We start from the raw sequence: 22150 nt of genomic DNA on the forward strand, positions 1-22150 counted from the left end.
GGGCAAGATGAACAATAGCGCTATGACTATTATGGGAGCAACCAACTGCTCTTTGACTGGATTTGAGGCCCACTCTATAGGAGGGATTCATGCCAAAAGCTCATGATGCGGAGGTCATAGGCCCGAATGGATAAGCTACTATTGTTTTGCTAGTGGACATGGTATCAAACTGCCTTCTAAGTAGTTATAGCCATAGATTAGTGCTGACTTCAGCCTTGGTCAGAGAAGCTGTTTTTATAATGAATAATGATTAACACTGTCACAACTTTGATCGGTTTCAACTGGTCAAAGTGCTCAAAATCAGTGACCATTGAACCCTAACAGAGCATCTAGCACATCCACCAAGGCTCAAAGAACATCTTGGAAGAGAGGGGTGGGAAAAGATGTAAGAGCCAGAGGCTAGGGAGGCGAGCTGTGAAATGCTCTCCTTCTGGGGATGTCATGGCTCTTGCATCCCTTAACAACAGCAACAGTGGTCACCTGGACGAGACTGGGTCCATCAACATTCCATTGTGGACAAGGAAGGAGGCTGTGAGGCCCCACTGGTCTCTGGGGAGTTTAGGCAGTTGTGTTGCTGGGGGAGAGGGAGGGGTCATATTTCTCAGTGGTGTTGCCCTTGCTCAAGTAACTCCTCACTCAGGCTCATACAAGCAACCCAAAGTAGGAAGGGGAGAAAAGGTTTGGGGGGCAGGAGAGACTAAGAGGATGATGAGGGGGGATATGATCAAAGTACAAATTGTGTATCTTTTTTTTTTTTTTTTGGTGTGTGTGTTGTTTTTCTGAGACAGGGTTTCTTTGTGTAGTCCTGCCTGTCCTGGAACTCACTCTGCAGACCAGGCTGGCCTTGAACTCAGATCTGCCTGCCTCTGCCTCCTGAGTGCAGGGATTAAAGCCATATGCCACCACTACCAGCAGAAACAATCATTTTCAAAAAGAAATAAGACTACTCCCGGAGGGCTGGAGAGATGGCTCAGAGGTTAAGAGCACTGGCTGCTCTTGAGGAGGACCCTGTTTGATTCCCAGGACCCACATGCAGCTCACAACTGCTTGAACTCTGGTCCAGGGACTCCACGCCCTTTTCTGGCCTCCATAGGGGCCAGGTATGCATGTGGTACACAGATATACATGCAGGCAAAACACCTAGCACTATACACATAAAAAAACTGAAACTTTGGGCGGTGGTGGCGCATACCTTTAATCCCAGCACTTGGGAGACAGAGCCAGGAGGATTTTTCTGAGTTTGAGGCCAGCCTGGTTTACAAAGTGAGTTCCAGGACAGGCTCCAAAGCTACCCAGAGAAACCCTGTCTTGAAAAACCAAAACCACATAAATAAATAAAATAAAAAAACTGAAACTTATTTAAAATGCCCAGTTAAATGTGAATTTCAGATAAAGAGCAAATATCCTATAAAAGTAGATTCTGTGCACTATTTGGGATGAGACAGGAGTTGTAAAATTAATTGACATTCACATTTATCTGGCAACACTAGGCCAGGCAGTTTGCCAGAGCCCAGTCTGGGAGTTACCTACCTAACCTGCTAGGCCGTGGGTTTGGATCAACTGGGAAAGCCTTTATCTTTCAGAGGAGTGCCGAAGTATGTTCATTCTGCTTGTTTTCGACAGGGTCTCACTGTGCAGACCAGGCTGGCCCCCAACAGGTCCTCCTGCTTCTGCTTCACTGCTGGGGCTAAAGGTGTACACTGCACCAGCAAGCTGGGAAGAGCTATCTCAGGGAAAGCCTAGCCAGGAAGTTATATCTCTATCATCTAGCCTAGTGTTAGGTAAATTTATTTTTTATTTATTTATTTATTTATTTATTTTTTTTTTTGGTTTTTCAAGACAGGGTTTCTCTGTGTAGCTGTGCACCTTTCCTGGAACTCACTCTGTAGCCCAGGCTGGCCTCGAACTCACAGAAATCCGCCTGCCTCTGCCTCCCGAGTGCTGGGATTAAAGGCGCCACTACCGCCCAGCTGGTAAATTTTATTTTAATAAAAAAAAATAAAGACAAAGACATTTTATTTAGCAAGACTGAAATTAAATCCAAGATGTAAGTATATTCACATGAGACCTTTTGTGTTTCTAAACAATTCCTGGAGCTGTTAACCCAAGGTAATTAATCTAGTATCTTTTATGGAATGATTAACGTAACAAGAATCATTTTTCAGTTACAAAGGCTCACTAATGCCCTTGGGGCACACTGAAACTGCTCACCAGTTTACAAAGAAGCAGAGATAGAAAGGGATGGAAAGTACAGACACGTGATTGCCCATTACAGCTTTTATAAGGAAACGAAGAGGCTAGAATCCCACTGTAGACAACAAAATCGGTGAAGTTTACAGACAGAGGAGCTATTTGTCAACATACAGTTTATCAAATTCCAACTTACGATAGTCCAGGTCAGTAAATATGGCTCTCTTACTTTACAAGACACATACAGACCTACAAATCATTTATGAAACATCTCCCTTTTTTACATCACTGTATTACTCAGCCTCATTCAGTGGTTCCCTCCTCCTCAACTACGCAACCATACTGACTCCTTTACATCTATTTTTAGTTATAAAAAAGTTATCAAACTTAGGTTTCCTTACAAACATTCTGACCATATATTGAAAAGTGATTTAAAAACTGTTCTGAATATGAATTGCTTCTGTAAGTTTAGTGAGTGAGAAACATTCTACCAAGGTGGTTGCGCCTTGGGAAAATCCTACAAAACTGAATTTTACAAACAGTTACTTATTTTGATAGAAGTTCTCTATATAAATAGCAGCCATGACTTCACTGCCTACAAAACTGCAGGCTTATCACATTTTATGTTTCGAATTTAAGTGCTTTACAATCAGATTTTCTAGTATTACAAAAAACAAAGTCATACCGACAGATGGACTAGGATCCCATGCTAAAAAGACAGCTGAATTCCATGATTGTACTGTGGGGACAGATACCAACAACTACTGAGATTCTGTTAGCGACATGGGAACATTAATGTGTTTTGTCAGTGACATTCAAGGGGTGGGGAAGCAGCACTTGCAGCAGGACTTTATTGAGGCTCTTTGTGATGGAGGGACGAGCAACCTGAATGGAGTAGCAGACAGACTTTCAGACGAAGAGGGTGCTATTTGGCGACACACCCTTACATTGACTCCCATGAAATAGTGTTTCTGAGCCTGAGGAGGAAGAGGGGATGCTGGGTACAGCATGTTGCTCTCAACAAGGGGATCAACAGCAGCAAGTGGGAAGATGAGTTAGTCTTGGGGGAAAAAGAACCCATTTTTGCAAGAACTTCTGAGCATATTAACATCTACTTTTACAAGAACTTTTGAGCACATCTATCCTTTCCAGGAACATTCTGTAGTCTGTACAAAGTGTGGCCAGGACCAGTGGCTTGAGAACTCTCAGTATGAGGAATTAGAACAGAGAAGGGCAACATCTGAAGTAAGCAGAACTAACACAGTGCTTCCTTCTAGGCAGGCCAAATGATACCCACATACCCGACAAGCCTGGTGCCACTTAGGAGCAAAATTGGCCCGACTTATAAAGCCAAAAATGAGGACTGATGTCAGCAAATATCATTTACAGTATTCACCTAAAAGATAATGGTAGGTGCTTTGTGTGTGTTGGGAGTATGGGGTGAGGGGTGCAGCTAATAACAAGGCCAAGCACGGTTACACAGGGTACCACCATGGCGGCAAATGAACTCTGCAGTTGCCTGCCACAGTGTGCAGCACTCACAGGCCATCCAAGTTGCAGCCCTGCCCCTGCCCGGGCCAACTGCAGGATCTAAGAAATACCGTTCTTTCCTATTTGTTCTTCCCATCCTAAGTCCCCCAGGGTGACTCACTGTTTTCCTAACTGGCAGTGAAAAACAAGGCGTGGGAATTCAGTGCAGCCCATGGGGCTTGGGCATCAACTCTGACTTCTATCTATGTAGCTGCTCAGGAGTTGACTCCCAAGCAGCCGCCTGTTCTCTGGATTTAAAAGATCCCTTTATCTGTGTGTCGGATAAATGCCCAGCCCAGGCCGTAGGCCTACTACCTGGATGTCGACTGGCTGGCCCCTTCTCCTCCAGTGTCAAGAGCTCTTCAATGGAGAATCTCCACAATGATAAAAGTATACATGTAAGGAGCCAAACAGCACCACGGTGCCTAATGGGTATGAGGGACCTCCTTCTTCAGCTAGTATGACATTTGTTTGTTCCCATCTTGATGCTGAGTGGAACCAATGGATAGATTATTGAAGAGATCAAATCACAGATCAGGTGAAAATTCTGAAAAAGGAGCGTGTGGGGTGACTGAGCCCTGCTGCGGTGAGACAGTCAGAAAACAGGAGGGCAAGAGTACAGTGTATAGAAAATCTTGCAAAAACCTAGCACCAGGTTCTTCCTAAGGAGGCCCCAACCCAGCTTAACTCCAGGATAAGCCACCCCACTGTTAAAAAGCAGCAGGCCACTGCTCTCTGCAGCCGATGTTCCAGATGCCTGGGCCGGGGAGACAACTGTGGAACACATTTTCCCAGGAAGGAAATCAAACCACGAGGAAGCAGCAGCCACATCTAACTTCTTCCCAGTAGTATCATCCCCAGTTAAGCCAGCTTCAAAGGGACAAAGTTGGTGCCTGCAGGTCAAGGGTCAAATCTATGGTGTACACACCTTACCAGAAGTCATATAACCTACTTACCTGAATTAAAAATAAAATCAAAAAAACAATTCTCCATCTGCTCTCCCTTCCCAGAAGGGGGTAGATTCTTCTTCCTCACCACAGTAACTTGAAGAGTCAAAGAAGGTAGCGTGGAAAGGAGGAGCGCTCTGTTTCATCATAAAAAATAAAGCTCTCTCTAAGCGTCACATCAGAGGGTGTATACATTTTTTTTTCAATCATCCTTTGTGGTGGCCTCGAGGGGCTCATCTTCTAAGCTGAGGCCCAGCCTGTCAGTCAGCCCCTCAAACTGCTTGCCCAGACCACCTGCAGAGTCCATAAACATGTTGGGGATGTCTTTGCCAAAGTAAATCTTGCTGTTGGAAGCAATGGCCTTGTACTTCATCAGCTGCAGATATTCTGGGGTCAGCTTGAGCTGGAACACAAAAGTGAAGGAAGCTGAGGAGCGAGGACATTAGAGAAGAATTTGGTGGTGCCCTTTCAACTTTGATCTGGAGAGGGTCTCTGTCAAGCAGACATGCTCCATCTACTTTTCATGGTCTTCCTGTTACCCAGAAACCATTTTTCTAAGAGAAAGGAATCCAAGGTCCTATGACAGATTAGCAACAGTTTCAAGAGTTTCTGTGTTTAACACAAAAATGAAACTTCCGCTGAGGCTTCCCACCTGAGAAGTAAGTGCCTGTCTCGCCCAGCCCAGGCTCCTTGGCACTCTGGGAAGGGCAGCAGACCCCGCACACCCTCAGCACCGCTGAGGACTCTGGGTAGGGCAGCAGACCCCGCACACCCTCAGTCCGGTGGGTCGCCCTTTACCTTATTGGCCTCTGCTATCTTCAGAGCGGTGTAGCACTCAGCATCAGCCTTCGCCTTCTCCCGGGCCAGAAAGGCAGCATCTAAGGGGGAAGGGTGCAGGGACTGGATCAAGGGAAAAACACCAAGGGAAGGGCAGAAGCCTGTGCTCTGGGGGCTGGCAATTATAGCTCGGAGGGAGAGCACTTGCCCAGCACACACAAAGCCCCAGGTTCCATTCCAGGCACTGCAGAAAACAAAACCCAACAAAGATATTTCCTGGTCTCTATGACCTTGGTGAGACTGCTTCATGTGCTTTGTTTTTGAAATGGTTTCACCTTATAGCTCAGGCTAGTGCTAGACTACACAGTCTTCCTGTTAGCACAGGGAAAGCATTTCTCTAAAGGAAAGTAACTTAACATCTTTAAGACAGTGTAGCAAGAGTTTCAGCTTAATGCAAAAAAGAAAACCTCTACTATGGCATCCTCCTGCCTCAGCCTCCTCAGTGCTGGGATCACAGACATGCACTGCCATGCCTGTCATGGGTCTCCCCTAAGACTGAATAGCACAAATGAAAAATAGATCAGTTCCCTTTCCAACTTCATTTCCCCAAAGTTTCTAACAGTGACAAAGCTGGCTAATTGTAGAATTACATATGGTGGTTCAGAGGAGCAATGTTTAGATTCAGACCTGCTTCATCTCATCATGCAGCAGGGCACCTCCCTGCCTTGGGAATACACCAGCCTCATTCCAGTCACGTTTGTATCAAAATATTCAGAGACAAAGGTCACCCTCTGAGGATGCTGTTTTGTGGCTGTTGCTGTCTCCTTTCACCCCTTTAACAAATTCAAACCTCCTTATTATTACACTTATTATTTATATAATATTTCCTTATTGGGAGCGGGGGTGGAGCATGCACACCATGGCGCGTGTGTGAAGATCAGAGGACAACTTGGGGAAATTAGTTCTTTTGGCCACACTCAGACCAGACTCAGGCTGTCAGGCTCGGCAGTGAGCGCTTTTACCAGCTGAGCCATCTGGCTGGCCTGCTGCTGCTGTTCTGGAGACAGTTTTTTTTTTTTTTTTTTTAACGTGACCCCAGGTGCCCTGGGATGCTAAATCCTCATGTTCCACCTCCGGAGTCATAGGATTTCAGGTGTGCCCATAACAGGCAAACTTAAGTCCTTACTTTTTTCTGTGCTCTCTGTTGAACCCAGGACTTTGAACATACTAGCAAGTATGTTAGACTCTGAGCTACACTTTGGGGTATCTTATTGCACCCCAGAATGGCATAATTTACTAAAGATTTATTTATTTTTAATTATGTGTATCTGTGTAGGATTATGTGCATGTAAGTGCAGATGCAGCCGAGCAGTGGTGGCGCACGCCTTTAATCCCAGCACTTGGGAGGCAGAGCCAGGCAGATCTCTGTGAGTTCAAGGCCAGCCTGGTCTACAGAGCGAGTGCCAGGACAGCCAGGGCTATGCGGAGAAACCCTGTCTCGAAAAAGGAAAAACTAAGTGCAGGTGTCTGTGGCTCCCAGAGGTGTCAAACACTTGTGGAGTGGGATTTAGAGGTGGCCGTGACCTGCACAATGTGGGGCATTGGCAACTCAACTCAGTTTCTCTGCAAGAGCAGTGAACTCTTGCAGCTGCTGCGCCTCTCTCAGCCCCATGACAAGTATTTATAGGAAATGAAAGCACTGTTGGACTAAGAGCTCCCTGGTGAGAGCCCACAGATCTGTGGCATCCGAATCAGCTCTTCAGTGGGTCCCTGCAAATCCTGCAGGCTCCACAATGCCTGTATAATGAATGACACAGAACACCGTGACCTGCAGCTTCCAGGAGGATGGACTTTGGTCCTGGAAGTCGCCTGACAGAAGCCCTACCTGAAGCAAAGGGAGGGTGGGTGGTGGGGAAGTGAGGGCCCAGAGGGGGAACTGAAGGTGAGCAGTGGTCAGAAGGCCAGCAAAGAACACTTCTCAGCTCCAGAGCTGCTGGAGCTGAAACGTGTCTTCAAGGCTAGTGCAATACCTGAGATGCAAATAAATAATGCAACCGACTGACTGCCTCCTCCCCTAACAGGCTTGTGTGAGAGCAGAGGTGTACATCGACACGCCTGGTTCTCAGGACTTTAGAAGAGGAGGTAGCAAAGACAGGGAAAGCTGCAGTTCAAGCCCAGTGTCAGAGTTAATTCCTAATGCTCAGAGCTATCTGCTAGACTGAGCTCCAGGACGGCAGGGACTGTTACGTCTCTTTTCTTCACTCTTTTTCATTCTCTCTCTCTCTCTCTCTCTCTCTCTCTCTCTCTCTCTCTCTCTCTCTCTCGTCTTATTCTGTAGCTCAGGATGTCCTCTGACTCACTACATCATTCTGCTTTTACCACAAGTGCTCAGACTATAGGAATAGGAGTATGTTACCTTGCCTGTACTGACTCCCCCCCCCCCCCCCCGCCCCCTTTTCTGTTTCCTATCTGCTGTCCGCTGTGCCCGGCTTGCCCCCTCCGCCAGGCCTGTCCTATCCCCTCTTCTTTCTAATGAAGGCCATTCTCCCTCTGGTAACCATGGCCCGCACTCTTCCGCCGATCAACCAGCGCCGCCCATCCTTTCACTGACAGCCTTGCTCTTAGCCCTATTTAATTAATGACTTATTTATAGACATTTATGTGTGTGTGTGCGCGCGCGCGTATGTGCAAGCATGCCATGGTGAGTCTGTAGAGGTCAGAGGAAAACTTTCAGGGCTGGTTCTCTCCCCCGTGAGGCTCTGGGTAGGGAACGCAGGTCCTCAGGTTGGCAGCAGCTCTTTTGCCCACTGAGCCACATCACCTTGGTTCCTCTTTCTCATTCCTAGTGAAATGCTCGGTGAATAATCAACACAACCCACACCTGCGGAGTGTTGCTCTGTGAAAATCTGCTTGCTATGCAGGGCCAGTTCAAAGTTCTAAACCTGGGTCTAAGCAGAGGAGAGCTGCTGTTTCAGAGACACCACGGCCCCCAGAACAGAACACAGACTGGATCTCAGTCACTGTGCTCCATCAGGCACGTCTGCTCACCTTCAATTTCTGAAATCTTCTTCTCCGTCTCCTTTTCCATCACCTTCTGTCCGTAGGTGATTTCTGCAACCTGGGCCACTTTTTCTGCCTCTGAGTAAATGAAATTGAGGAACGATTTAGTGCTGACATGTCAGAAGCTTGGCCAGGGCAGTGAGATGGCTGGCTCAGGGGGTAAGGGTGCCTGCTGCCAAGCCTGACGATGCAAGTACAATCCCAGGGTCCACGGGGAGGAGAGAGATGGTTCCCACAGGCTGTCTGCTAGCCTCCACATAAGCAATCACGGCATGCATGTGCCCGTACACTCACACGCGGACAGTAACCTTGACTGACCGTGCCTTCCCCTGACCTGAGTGCCCTAATACCTGAATGGGGATGCTCACAGAGCCAAGTCCACAGAGGGCAGCTGCAATAGGCACACCTGAGAGATGAATGGCCCAGTGAGCAAGAAGCACGGCATCGGCACGAAACAGTAACCGGAGACGCTGACCCGTGAGGAAAGCATGCTTCCGGGAAGTCAGGGGTACAACCTAACTTCTCTCCCAAGCCAACCCTTTCCAGAGTAAGTTTCACCTGACACTCACTTGAGGAAGTATCTCGGTCAATTGCTGTGACCAGAGATCTGGAGCAGAGCCCCAGTGCTTCCTCTGATTTGCCACATGACCTGGGACATGTTTACAAATCTCTGAGTTCAGCAAAATAAAGCAAGCACCTCAAGACGGCTGAGTGGGTAAAAGTGCTTGCCAGACAAGCCTGGCAGCCTGAGTACACAGTTCAAGGAGGGAAGCATTCCCCAGAAGTGTGCTCTGACCTCCACAACTGTGCCATGGCATATGAGCTCCTACTTGCTGGCACATCTCTCACACACACGTGCACGCACACACGCACACTAAAATTTAGGAAACCAACCAAACAAAAGAGTCCAAGCAAATGACTTTCCTCTGGTGGTGATATGACAACTGAGTTACTTCACATATGAAGTTCTTAGTAAATGAGGTGGTTATTCCTATTAAGAATTAAGAAATCCTTCCATTTCAGAGATACAGAAAAACTCAAGACTCACTACCTGTGTCCACAGTCCGACAATTCCCACTTGGCTCCTGGGGATAAGAATGCCACCCCAGCACACCGGACGCATTTTGGAGGATTTAACCATGCCCTGGACCTCCTTCCTTCCATCATCTGCCATCCCCAACCCTTCTTCCCTAAAGGATTAGAGAACCATGTGCAGACCAATGAGGGCCTTCTTCCTCTCTGTTTCTGCCTCCTTTTCCACCACCTTCTGCTTCTGGGCTGCAATGAGAAGCTTCGTCTTCTCGCTTTCCCTGGAAGGAAAAGCACAGAGCTGTGAGGCAGTTTCTGGGGAACAGCAGTGCTCCAGAATCCTGAGGAGAGGCACACCGGGGCGCCTTTGCTCTCCTGTGCAGGGCTGTTCAGTGGCCCAGCCTCCACTAGCTGATAGAAGGCTTCCTTTGTGAGAAAGACAACCCAATGCCTGGGTGCATGCTTGTGGTCCCCGCTACTCAGGAAGCTGAGGCACAGGAGCTTGAGGCTAGCCTGGACACTAAACAAGGTCCTCTCGTAGGAAAACAAAACAGAAACATTGTCTGCTTGACTCAACTAGACTGCCAGCAAACGTACTTGTCTGGCCCTGTTATCTCCTCTACCTCTGCTATGAGTCGCTCACCTTTTAAAAGCATCACTACTCGCCAGGGCTCCTCTGTGGCCCCGAGTGCTGACATGTCCGCCCAACCTTACAGCACAACAGACTAACAGATGTTCAAGGAAGGGAAAAATCAGAGCTTGCCACTCTGGGATGGGTTGCAGGGAGCTCATGGCGGGCAGCTTAGGCTCAGGGGTACTCACATCAGCTCATAGTTCCTGCGGATGGCCTCAGGAATATTGGGCTTTGTCACGCGTACAGCCTGGAGAAGGGCACAAACAATGACAATGACATCCGCTAGGACGGGCTCTGTGTCCCTGTGCTCCAGGAGCTTCCCTCAGGAGAGAGCATGCAGTGTCAAGTACTCCCCACTGAGGCGATGCTCACCTGGATAACAAGCCCCGGGGCCATGGAGGTCAGGTCCTGTTGTAAGGCCAACTTGAGGTTTTCATCAATTTGATCTGGAACCAAGAGACACAACTGGAGCTGTTAGACTGTCTAGGCGAGAAGAACATGGGGAAAGTACAAGCAAAAACATTAGCCCACTGACTTGTCTTTCCAAAACAGTGTACGTAACAAGCCAGACCCCTAAGGGGAGACCCTGGAGCAGCCCTGCATGGAAGCGAGAGCTAAGTGTAACCTCTCACTTTGGCCTCAAAACAAAGCCCCCTTCATTGTTTAAAACATCAGCCATACCTTCCAGGGGGCCTGAGCTTAAGAAACGGAAAAACAATTTTAAAACATTCCTTGAGCAGCCTTTCCCAACTGGCATCAAGAGAAGGCTGAACCACGGTTCCTTGGAGGAGGGCAGAATGGCTATGTCAGGTTTTCAGAAAAGAAGCAAGTTGAGCTGGGCATGGAAGCACACGCAGTCTGCAACCAGCACTGGGAGACGGAAGGAGGAGAAGAGCCTAGGCCACAGGGCTGGCCTGGGCTGCACTCGGAGGTCTTGTCACCAACAGGTAGTTTAAACCTAGTGGTTAAGAGCACTTGCTGCAGTAGTAGAGGTATTATCAAATCAAGGATTAATTGTGGAGGTGTGGAGGGGCTCATGTGTGACTCCAGCATTAAGGAGGCTGAGGCACGAGTGTCATAAATGAGACCAGTCTGGGTTACATAGTGAGCCAGCCTGAGCTATAGCATAAGACCCCATGGCAAAAACAAACACCACTTGCTGTTCTTCCAGATGACCCAAGTTCAGTTACCAGCCCCATACACCACGCAGAACCAGCTGTAATTCCAGCTGCAAAGGACCTGACGTCCTCTCTGACCTCTGGAGACACTTCCCCGCCCAACATACACATGGCACCCACTCATTCACAGAGATGTACACACACACACCAGAAGACAGAGCAAAATCCCTGGCCTGGTGTTCAGGAGAGCCTCATTTTGCTTTCATTGTGAAGTCTATCAACACAAGGGGAAAATGCAATTCCACATTCTGAAAACCAGCTTGTCTTTTTTCTGATGTTTGTTGTGCGTTCACATGGTTTGAGGATGTGTACACGCACAGGGGTCAGGGGACCATGGGTGTCATCCTCAGGAACACTATCTACTTCCTTTGAGACAGGATCTCTCACTGGTCTTGAGCTCAGCAATTAGGCCAGACTGGCTGACCAGTGAGGCCCGGGGAGTCTCCCGTCGGTCTCCCCGTGCTAACACTCCAAAGCTTTGGGTTCTGGGGCTCAGTTTCAGATCCGTATACTTCTGAGGCGAGCACTTTACTAGCCATCTCTCCAGTCCAGCCATGTCTTTTCATACATTTGCTTTGGTTCCAGTTCCTAGTCTGGAATCCCAATGTGAGTTGTTTCCGAGGCAAGTGTGGGAAAGGCTATCACCGACCCACTCTATGAACAGAAACACTAAAGCTGCCTCTCTGGCCGGCACCTTCTTTTCCACAGACCTCACTGAGATCCTGGAAAGAGAGTCAATAGAACCAGGCTGGGATATCGGAGCACGATCACTGCTGTTTCTGTCAGCTGCCATCTGTGCTAGTCAGCTGTGCCCAAGGGATAGCCTCTGAGGAACAGCGGCTCTCCTCTCTTTTATAGATGCTCAAACTGAAGCCTATGGAAGCTAGCTGGCAACCAAGATGTGAGCCTTTTGGTTTGGGGGTGAGGTGGGGAGGGGTGGGGAACAGTGGCAGATCACTTGCTGGGCATGCATAGGGCGGGCCACTGATTCCATCTAGACAGACAGACAGACAGACAGACACACACACACACACACACACACACACACACACACACACACACACACACACACACGGGAGGGAGAGAATCACCTGATTAATTATCTCCTTTGATTGTTATGTGAAACTGCATTCTCAGCTGTCCTATGAGTAGGCAAGGACTTGTGATGTTTCTATATTTGAATATGTTCTCACATGCCTCTCAGTATTGAGGGAGAGAAGGCATCAAGTCAGTACCTCCCATCTGATACAGGCTTCCATGCTGCTTTCTTTTGGTCAACATGACACAGACGAGAGACAACTGGGAAAAGGGAAGAAGAACTGCTTCCATCAGACTAACTGACGGGCCTGCTACGGGGCATGTTCTTGAGTAATGACTGATGTGGGAGGGTCCACATCACTGTGTGCCACGGCATCCTGGGCTCTATAAAAAGGCAAGCTAAGTGAAGCATGGAAGCAAGCCAGTGAGCAGCCCTCCTCCAAGTCTCTACTCCAGTGTCTGCCTGCGAGTTCCTGCCCGGCTTCCCGCAGCGATGGGCCTCCATGTGCAAGTGTACGGCACTTAGACCCGTGCCTCCCCAAGTTGCTTTTGGTCCTGGTGCTTTATCGTAGCAACAACAGAAAGCCAACCAGGATACCAGCCCATAAAAGAAGAGTTTCAAGGCAAAGAAAGACTTTTTCCCAGCTCCACTGTACGAACGCAACAGTAAATAAGTAGTTAAGGGTATCTGTTTGGACATCAAGAGATTTCAAATACAAAACCATCTATTTTAATTTCCTTCCAGGGACATTAGCGATCCTTTGTCTTTTGATGTTTCATATGCCTTGAAATGGTACAAGCCCTAAAACAATGGCTAGAGAATTAATATTTAATTAAATTCTACTAGCGTGACATAAAAAAATATAGCACATTTTCCTTTCTTTTTTGGTTTTTCAAGACAGGGTTTCCCTGTGTAGTTTTGGTGCCTTTCCTGGAACTCACTCTGTAGACCAGGCTGGCCTCGAACTCACAGAGATCCGCCTGGCTCTGCCTCCCAAGTGCTGGGATTAAAGGCGTGCGCCACCACTGCCCGGCTCAACAGTAGTTTTCTTCCTTCTTCCTTCCTTTCTTTCTTTTTTTTTTTTAAATAATGAATCAAAAACCAACAAAAGAGTACAAACTCTTAAAGTGAATTTAGGTTCATTTCTACTACAGAAAAACAAAGTGATTTGAATGATTTTCTCAATCTCAGTGTAAAAGTATAATAAAACAACTAGCCATTTGAGTTATTATTTTTATTGTTATTATTATTTTGAGCCACTATGTAGTCTTGGTTGTCCTGGAACTCACTATGTAGACCAGGCTGGCCTCACAGTCACTGAGACCTCCTGGAGTAAAGGTTTGTGTCACCACACCTGGCCACTTGGTTAATTATGATCACAGCCAACTCTGACGTGTTTCCTTTTACTTCTAGAAAGTACTCATGGGCTGAGGATGCAGCTGAATGGTAGACCACTTGCCTAGCATGCTGCGGGGACATGGCTTCCACCCCGGCACTGACAAAAAACCTGTTTTCCAAGTGCTCCTGGAGAAAGTCATCGCTCAGTCCTAGTGTCAAGAAGAGGCCATCTGTGTTTAGCAATGGCTACTAGGAAGCTTCTAGAAGTGAATTCAAACAGAATAATACCCAAGGGACCATGACACTAACTGGGATGTTTCTGCTGCAGAATCAAGGCTGCATTTCCTTTGACCAGGTAAAAAAGACAAGCTCCATTTACGCCTGTGGATCCGTTTAACTCAGTGCTTCCTAGTCACCTCTCTGGGGGAGGGAGGATGCCCCAAAGGTTCTAGAAAGTGTAAACAGCCACCCTTCTCTCATTACTTGTAGAACGAAGCCCGGACCACCACCCTCGCCACCATCCCTGGCGCCTGCACTCTGTGGGAAAGGCTTCAGTGAGAGCAGAGGAGGTCTGGGTGCAGCCCTGCTCCCCGCCAGCAACAGCCCCTCACCTTCCTGCTCTTGGCCCAGTGTACTTATTGAAAACGAGTGTGGTAGGCTACCTGGCCTGCCAGATTCTTCTAGAAACCACTGCATTCTCATTCCAGAACAGTATTCCGGGGGCAGTGAGAACATTTCTGTCCCTGTCCTCTCTGCAGGCCAGCAGGGACTCCTTTCTTACACTCTTACTCCAGTGCTATGTCTGACTACTCCAAGGATCTGCCCATCTCACCTTGTCTTTTGGAGGAGTTATCTATTTAGGAAAAGTCTTAGTTTGTAACCCAGGCTGGCCTTGAACTTGCTTTCCTCCTGCCTCAGCCTCCTGAGTGCTAGGATTACAGGTATGGACCACCATGCTTGGCTGTTCTCGGTATTATCTGGAACTCTCTTGGTGACTGGATCCCGTGGATTCCTCATTCTATGGTGTGGTAGCTCAGAAACAGACAGATATAGGACTGCTGAAGCCTGACGTGCCTCAGGGAGGGGGAGGGGGTGGCATCGACTATGACCAGGTTCTTACCAAACAGCTCGATGTAGACTTCCTGGAGCGTATGCACGCTGCAGAACTGGTTAAGCTCATGATGGATCTTGTTGAAGATGAGGGCCTTGTCATAGTCCGCAGTATAGTTCTTCACTATATCATACACTGTGGGGAAGGAGAGGGCGGGCTTAGCATAAGACAAATCCAAGACTTCAACCCTCTCCAAACTTCCTCAGCTTCCTCATTTCTCAATCCCTGTGGTGCCCACAGATGCTGTGTGCACACTTATGGACGAGCTGGAACACATACCTGCATTTGGGACCAGGAAGTTCACCACCTCGATTCTGTCAAAGTAGATCATCACACCACCACTATTGGAGGGAGAAGTGACAAGTTAGCAGGGAGCTCTGGAATCTGGTGACATCTCCTAAGAGATGGCTGGGAGGACAGGAGTTCAGTGTTCATGGGACGCGAGGCAGCTCACACCTCCACGCAGGAGGAGACGTGGGGAGCTTATAACCTGCACAAGGAGACAGCAGGGCCTTGCAGCGTCAGGAAGGAGAGGGTGCTTCCTATCCTTCGGTCACTAGTATCTTTTGACTAGCAATTGACTACATGGAAAGGATAGAGGATTAAGAGGCTCCAGAGCGCACTGGGTGCCCCGAGTTCATCCTCATCCCGCTTCACCATCACTTCAGCTGGGCACTGCCTGTTACTCTTGGTACCTTACCTGGTCCCACAGGGTACGTTCTTCACTTCATCTGTTTGGAGAGTGGTCTGGAGACAGAGGAAACATCAGATAATGTAAAACGGGCAACGGCAGACACCAACCTACTATTTGGAAGCCCCAAAGCCTTTGTAACTGACTGCTTGTTTGGACTGAGCTTCACCCTGGCTAAACATGACCATCCCACGTAACCCCCTTTACAGGCTGAGATTTGAAATCAGGCAAAAGTACCTACTCTGGTGTCGCTGTATGAGAAACACACATGGATGGGCAGGACCCTAAAGGACATGACACCGAGTTTGGGGCCTGAAGAGTATTTTACGAGTGCTGAAGAAGCAGCAGCCTCCCTTTCTGACTGGTTTCAGAATACAGTATCTGCTCGGCATTACTGTGAGACCCAGATAAAAGCCCCCAAAGCGCCGTGAGTCCACAGAGCAAGGCAAAGGCAAGAGAGGATACTCACAAGGGAAGGTGGACGTTCTGCTGGGCTAATTTCATTTTCTCCTCCCTCTCCTCCTTCGTTCTGGGCACTGAGCACAGAGCCTGTATGCTAGCTCCTGGCTCTGTGTGACATCCCCCAGCCCTTGCTGGGCTGGCTGAGTTTTCTTAGTTGGACAGACTTTAGAGAGACAGTCTCCCTCAGCCAGGAGGAGGCCGGCCACAACTAACCTTACTCCCATTTGACATGGCACTGGCCCTTACCCAACCAACTCTCCTCCCCATGCAATTAGGTTCAAACAAGTACAACCAAATCCCATGTTTTATTTCCATCGGTCATGGTAACCTGTGATTTAACATACACACATACTCGACTTTTCTTCTTCAGTCCCACTTCAGAAGTGAGGAAATGATTTCCACTTGGGGCTGATAGGCCAAGGCAAAGCAATGGCTCCCTTCAGCTATTTATTTCAATGATCAAGTAATATTATAAAAGCCCCTGCCTCTGTCTGTCTCTCTCTGGGTAAGTGTGTGAGAGAGAGATCCTTAAGTAAGTCTCTGAAAAGGCATTTTATTCACCTAACAGCTAACTAATACCAAATTGTGTATTAGTCAACAACCCAACTTCGCAGTGATCCAACCACACCACACAAGTCGCGTATCATATACCTGTACAGACTTATAGGATGTGATGAATGGGAGCATGAGATGGAAACCGGGGCCACTGGTGGAGGTCAGCAGGGCACCACCTCTGTAGAGGAGGGAGAAAGGGAAGTTCAATACCCCAAGATCCCTTAAAGCAGTGGTTCTCAACCTGTGCAACATGACCCTTGGGGGCGGGGTTGAACAACTGTTTCATAGGGGTCACCTAAGACCATTGAACAAGATGTTTAAATTACGATTCATAATGGTAGCAAAATTACAGTTATGAAATAGCAATGAAAATAATTGTATGGTTGGAGGTCATCTAACATAAGGAACTGTATTAAAGGGTCACAGCACTGGGAAGGTTGAGAACCACTGTCTCAGATCAAGACTTAAGGGCCAACCATCTCTCTACTCCTAAACATTTAATGTAGAGTGACACATGCCAGTGACATGCCCATCCTTTCCCCCTTTCTTCCTTCTGTCTCAACTCCAACATTCTAGGAAGGCTGATGGGAAAACATAAGACATCAGAGAAGTAAGTATGTAGACTAAAAACCAAAGACAGCAGAAACCCTGACCACACCCAGGACAGAGGGAGCCTGTCCAGCTGCTGAGCCTGGGGCAGTCTCCAGAATGTTAAACCCGGTACTAGTTATCAACGAGCAGCATCGCGGCTGGGAGTCCAGTGGCACAGGCCATCAAAAGAACCCTGGCTTTGGCAGTGCCAGGGCTGAACCCAGGGCATCACACAGTCTAGTAAAGTACTCTAGGGTTGAACCCAGGGCATCACACAGTCTAGTAAAGTACTCTAGGGTTGAACCCAGGGCATCACACACTCTAGTAAAGTACTCTAGGGTTGAACCCAGGGCATCACACAGTCTAGTAAAGTACTCTAGGGTTGAAGCCAGGGCATCACACAGTCTAGTAAAGTACTCTAGGGTTGAACCCAGGGCATCACACACTCTAGTAAAGTACTCTATTGTTAAGAGCTACACCCTGCTCCTTAAATACACTTCAATAGGAAGTGGCATACTCCATGACAGAGGAGGCAAGTGAGACTGAATTAACAGAGGAAGGGAGAGGATTTTTTTTTAAAGATTTATTTATTTATTATGTATACAGTGTTCTGCCTGCATGCCAGAAGAGGGTGCCAGATCTCATTACAGATGGTTGTGAGCCACCATGTGGTTGCTGGGAATTGAACTCAGGACCTCTGGTAGAACATCCAGTGCTCTTAACCACTGAACTATCTCTCCAGCCCCAGGGAGAGGATCTTAACCAAAGTTTTAGTCCAACTTAGAGCACAAGGGTAATTCGCTTGCCTTACCTGACCATGTTCCAGAAGCATCCGTGGACTAACATACGATAGAGCACCATTTTTGAGACGGAGCTTGCTACACAGCCCTGATTTCATAGTACCTGCTATATAGCCCAGGATGGCCTAAAACTCATAGTAGATCTCTTGCCACTGCCCTCGCCCAAGTGATGGAATTGCAGGTGTACTTAGTTCAAGAATCATTTTAAAGTCACTTCAACACATATATTTTGATATACATATTTCTGTCAAGTTGTATATGAGTGACAAAATTAAAAGCTTTGGGGGACCATGAAAGCAGACAGCAGAGATAAATTACTAAAGAGGATATGTGTGGGAATTCAACAAAAGCTTAAACCTTTTTATTATTATTTTATTATTATTATTATTATTATTATTATTATTATTATTATTATTTAACTAAGGGTCTTGAGTATGTTAGTCAGAAGCACTTCCACTGAGCTATAACTCTAATTTAACAAGCATTTTTGAGCTTGCTATTCCATAAATAAGCACTAAATAAGACCCATATAAGGGGCTTGAGAGATGGCTCAGAGGTTAAGAGCACTGACTGTTCTTCCAGAGGTCCTGAGTTCAATTCCCAGCAACCACATGGTGGCTCACAGCCATCTGTAATGAGATCTGGTGCCCGCTTCTGTATACATAATAAATAAATAAATCTTTTTTTTTTTTAAAAAAAGACCCATATAAAAGAAGGGGTCACACTGAACATGTTGATGCATGCATTTAATCCTGGTACTCGGGAAGCAGGGGCAGGTGGATCTCTGTGAGTTCAAGTCAACCTGGTCCACATAGAGTGTTCAGGACTAGCCAGAGCTACACAGTGGACCCTGCCTCAAAAAGGGGGCACTGTCAGAAAGGCTCACAGCATGGCTGGGGCTGTAGTTCAGGGAGAGCAAGAGCTCAAGATGCATGAGTTTGATCCTCAACACCACAAATCAAGCAAATTCCCTGCTTCTACAACCTCAAAAGAAAACCTTGGCCAAAGAGGCCCGTGGACAGAAAGTGACTCAAGATTATGTAAAGAGTCACTCCCAAAGCTGCCTTGACTGATAAAAATCAGGCATATACACTTCCTTGAAATACTCACTTTAAAACAGAATCTCAAGCCAGGCCTGGTGGCACACGCTTTTAATCCCAGTACTTGGGTGGCAGAGGCAAGTGGATCTCTGAGTTCGAGGCCAGCCTGGACTACAGAGTGAGTTCTAGGACAGCAGGGCTACAAAGAAAAAACAAAAACAAACAACCCAAACCCAATAAACAGACCCAAAAACACAAACTCTCAAGTTAGCAGAGTATACTTTTCAAGTTGCCATCAAGAACTGGGACTCAGCCAGGCGGTGGTGGCGTATGCCTTTAATCCCAGCACTCGGAAGGCAGAGCCAGGTGGATCTCTGTAAGTTTGAGGCCAGCCTGGGCTAGAGTGAGTTCCAGGAAAGTCGCAAAGCAACACTGAGAAACCCTGTCTCGAAAAACAACAACAACAAAAAAGAATTGGGATTCTGTCAGCTTTTAGAGAGGTAGCCTGCCAGTGTGGAGACAAGATTCTTGAAGGGATGCAAGAGAAAACAGTATCTCAGAGATGATCTTGAAAGAGCAGTGACTCCTTGAGATTTCTACCTTTAATCCTATAAATACACGTATCGCAGCACACACTAAAGACAATTTTAAATTTAAATAAATACTCACACGCACCCTTACCCATGGACCCTGACTTACAAACTCCACCTGAAAAGGGGCTCCCCTACTTAATAAAATATACGGACGTTAGCAAGATCTGCTAGCCAGGGACAAGGGAAAGGAGCTACCTGTCTCTTGCCTTACCTGTAATACACTCCAATATGTCCCTCTTCTATCTTGTGTACAGCCGAGAAGAGAGACGCGCAGAAGAAACTGGAAGCCACGGCCACAACTGCTCCCAACTGAGCCATCAGTGAACCTGTCTCCTAGAGATAAGATAAGGGACAATGCGTGGCCTGACATCCAGGAGAGAGGCCGCCCCACGGAGCGTAGCTCACCACGCTGCAGCTCATGGAAAGCGATCCACAGGCAGCCTGTGGCAGGGGACTCACAGTGCCAGCCAGATCTACAGCTCACTGCATCCTTGTTCTCGGTCAACATCCCGTTCCTTAATTGTGGGAGTATAATGCCCACTGCCGCGGAATGGCACTAAGTACTCCAGATAACGCCGTACCTAAGGGAGACCCGGTGCCAACTGGGCAGGGCTTAAAACACAGCCTTCTCCTCACTTCTCATTAAAGTGTTGTCGCCGAGGCCACTTAGGAGTAAGGGAAGAGAGGCAGCTGCAGTGTGTTGGCCCAAATTACAGAGGATGTACGAATGACAGGCAGCTGTGGCTATGTATTTCTGGCCAGAGCCTCCCACTTCTAATTGCCTGCCATTTCGAAGGAAACCGTCAGTCACTCCCTTGGGACTCTGGGGAGAGAGACAGCAGGCAGGCAGTCGAGTTCCCGAGGTAGGGTTCTCTGGCCTGTCACCCACCTCTCCAGTTATCCCTTTGGACTGAAACGGGACCGCTCTCTTAACAAAACCGAAACCCACACTCTCCCATAGCCTTTGCCCGCCAAGCCAAGCCAAGCCCCGTGGTTATCGGAAACCGGGAGTGCCTCAAGGCTGGGATACTCTGGACTCCTGGAGGGCCCCAAGCGGTGCAGGCACCGAGATCCCCCCGAGCGTCGGGAAAAACTACGGTGACGGCCCGGCCCATTGGCCCAGGGCGCGGATTCCAACTCTCAGGTTTAACTGATTGGTACCGTGGCGGCCTCCAGCTACCCAGCAGCGGCGGCGGCGGCAGCAGCGTCCTCTCTGCAAATGCCCTCACCGCCACCCCGGCCCACCTCGCGCCCTCTCCCCGCCCTCCTCCTCCGCCGCGAGGCGGGCACGTGCGAGAGCATCGGCTCGGACCCGCTAAAGGACCCGTGAACGGGAGCCCGGACAGACAGGGGGGTTCGCTCTGCTCCCGGGTGGGCGGACGGAGGGTGAGCGGCGGCGGCGGCGGCGGGGGACCAGGGCTCGGGAGCTCCGCCAGGGCCAGCTCCATCCCCGGAGCCGCGCCGAGGCCGATCGCGCCCTGAGGGGCGGGGGCTGCGTACCAGGCTGTCCCTCCAGGCGCTCCGTACCCGTCCGAACCCCCCGTGCAACCGCAGAAACCGCCACACCCCTCGGCAAGCGACTTCCTTCCGGGCCGGTCGCTTGGATGACGCCATCAGTCCGCGCGCAAAAAAAAAAAGACCCCGCCCCTCCCCTGTCCCCGCTCGTCGGCCCCGCCCCGGCCCTGCCCCGCCCCGCCCCTCGAGGCAGTGTTCGGCGGTGCCGCCAGGGGGCGCCCGCGAGCCGACCCGGCGGCTGCAGACGGACGGACGGACCTGGGGATGGCGGGTCGGAGGATGCCCACCGCGCAAGTGCTCAGAGTGGGCTCCCGACACCACGGCTCTGGTATCGCCTTCCGAGGTTCTGACTTTCCAGATGGGTAGAGTTTCTCCTTCGATTCGAGTCGAGCTGGATTGCTTTTGCTTTTCTTCTTCCGGAGCAGGGAGTAGTAGCGCGATGGAGCGTTCTCGTCCTCTGGCTCGCTGCTTTCCTGCCGCACGGGCCAAATGAAAAAAAAACTTCCAGACGTGCAGATTATGACGTCCCTAGTCAACAGTCCTAATCTGAATCGCTCTTTATACTTTTCTGAGAGCTTTGTTTAGCCTTGAGGTCCCCACAGCAACATAAAGTAATTAACAAGGAATTATTGTACTGAAATTTTTTTTTTTTTTTTTTTGAGACAGGGTTTCTCGGTGTAGCTTTGGAGCCTTTCCTGGAACTCACTCTGTAGCCCAGGCTGGCCTCGAACTCAGAGATCCACCTGTCTCTGCTTCCCGAGTGCTGGGATCAAAGGCATGCGCCACCACCGCCCGGCTTACTGTCCTGATTTTAAAGAACAAAACACGAGTTCTGTGAAGGGCGAGGCCAACCACGGTGATTGAAAACTTCCTTTGCATTTCCTTAATAGTTGGAGCTTCCGCTTCCCCTCTTGGTTAACACGTGCCACAGTGAGCTTGTGTCCGCCATCCGCACCCAGGGACATAGTGGACCAGGAAGAAAATCAGACTTCACATCTAAGGCCTCCTCCACCTGTTTTCACCCTGCAGCAGCGTGGGATTGGGGCATTCTTTTTCATCCTTTTCTTCGG

General features: G+C 48.7%; 1 protein-coding gene across 8 annotated transcripts in view; it reads right to left on the minus strand.

Moving 5' to 3' along the window:
* Positions 1–1999: 1999 nt before the first annotated feature.
* The window catches only part of Erlin2 (ER lipid raft associated 2), a 37660-nt gene continuing 17509 nt past the window's right edge, over positions 2000–22150 (minus strand). Inside the window, exons 1-12 of one of the 8 annotated variants that reach the window (XM_076553583.1) lie at positions 21339–21555; positions 19777–19898; positions 16638–16719; positions 15534–15580; positions 15113–15174; positions 14843–14968; positions 10540–10613; positions 10356–10414; positions 9723–9814; positions 8493–8582; positions 5466–5545; positions 2000–5070 (exon numbers count right to left, since the gene is read on the minus strand). In XM_076553583.1, coding sequence (XP_076409698.1) covers positions 4870–5070; positions 5466–5545; positions 8493–8582; positions 9723–9814; positions 10356–10414; positions 10540–10613; positions 14843–14968; positions 15113–15174; positions 15534–15580; positions 16638–16719; positions 19777–19883 — 1020 coding nt within the window. In that variant the 5' untranslated portion in view covers positions 19884–19898; positions 21339–21555 and the 3' untranslated portion in view covers positions 2000–4869. Of the gene's footprint in view, positions 5071–5465; positions 5546–8492; positions 8583–9722; positions 9815–10355; positions 10415–10539; positions 10614–14842; positions 14969–15112; positions 15175–15533; positions 15581–16637; positions 16720–19776; positions 19899–20146; positions 21187–21338; positions 21556–22150 lie in introns of those variants that run through there. The other 7 variants (XM_006982925.4, XM_076553579.1, XM_016001492.3 and 4 more) reach the window with 7 other exon arrangements.

Source organism: Peromyscus maniculatus, chromosome 17 (assembly GCF_049852395.1).
Source record: "Peromyscus maniculatus bairdii isolate BWxNUB_F1_BW_parent chromosome 17, HU_Pman_BW_mat_3.1, whole genome shotgun sequence".
NCBI classification, from domain to species: domain Eukaryota; kingdom Metazoa; phylum Chordata; class Mammalia; order Rodentia; family Cricetidae; genus Peromyscus; species Peromyscus maniculatus.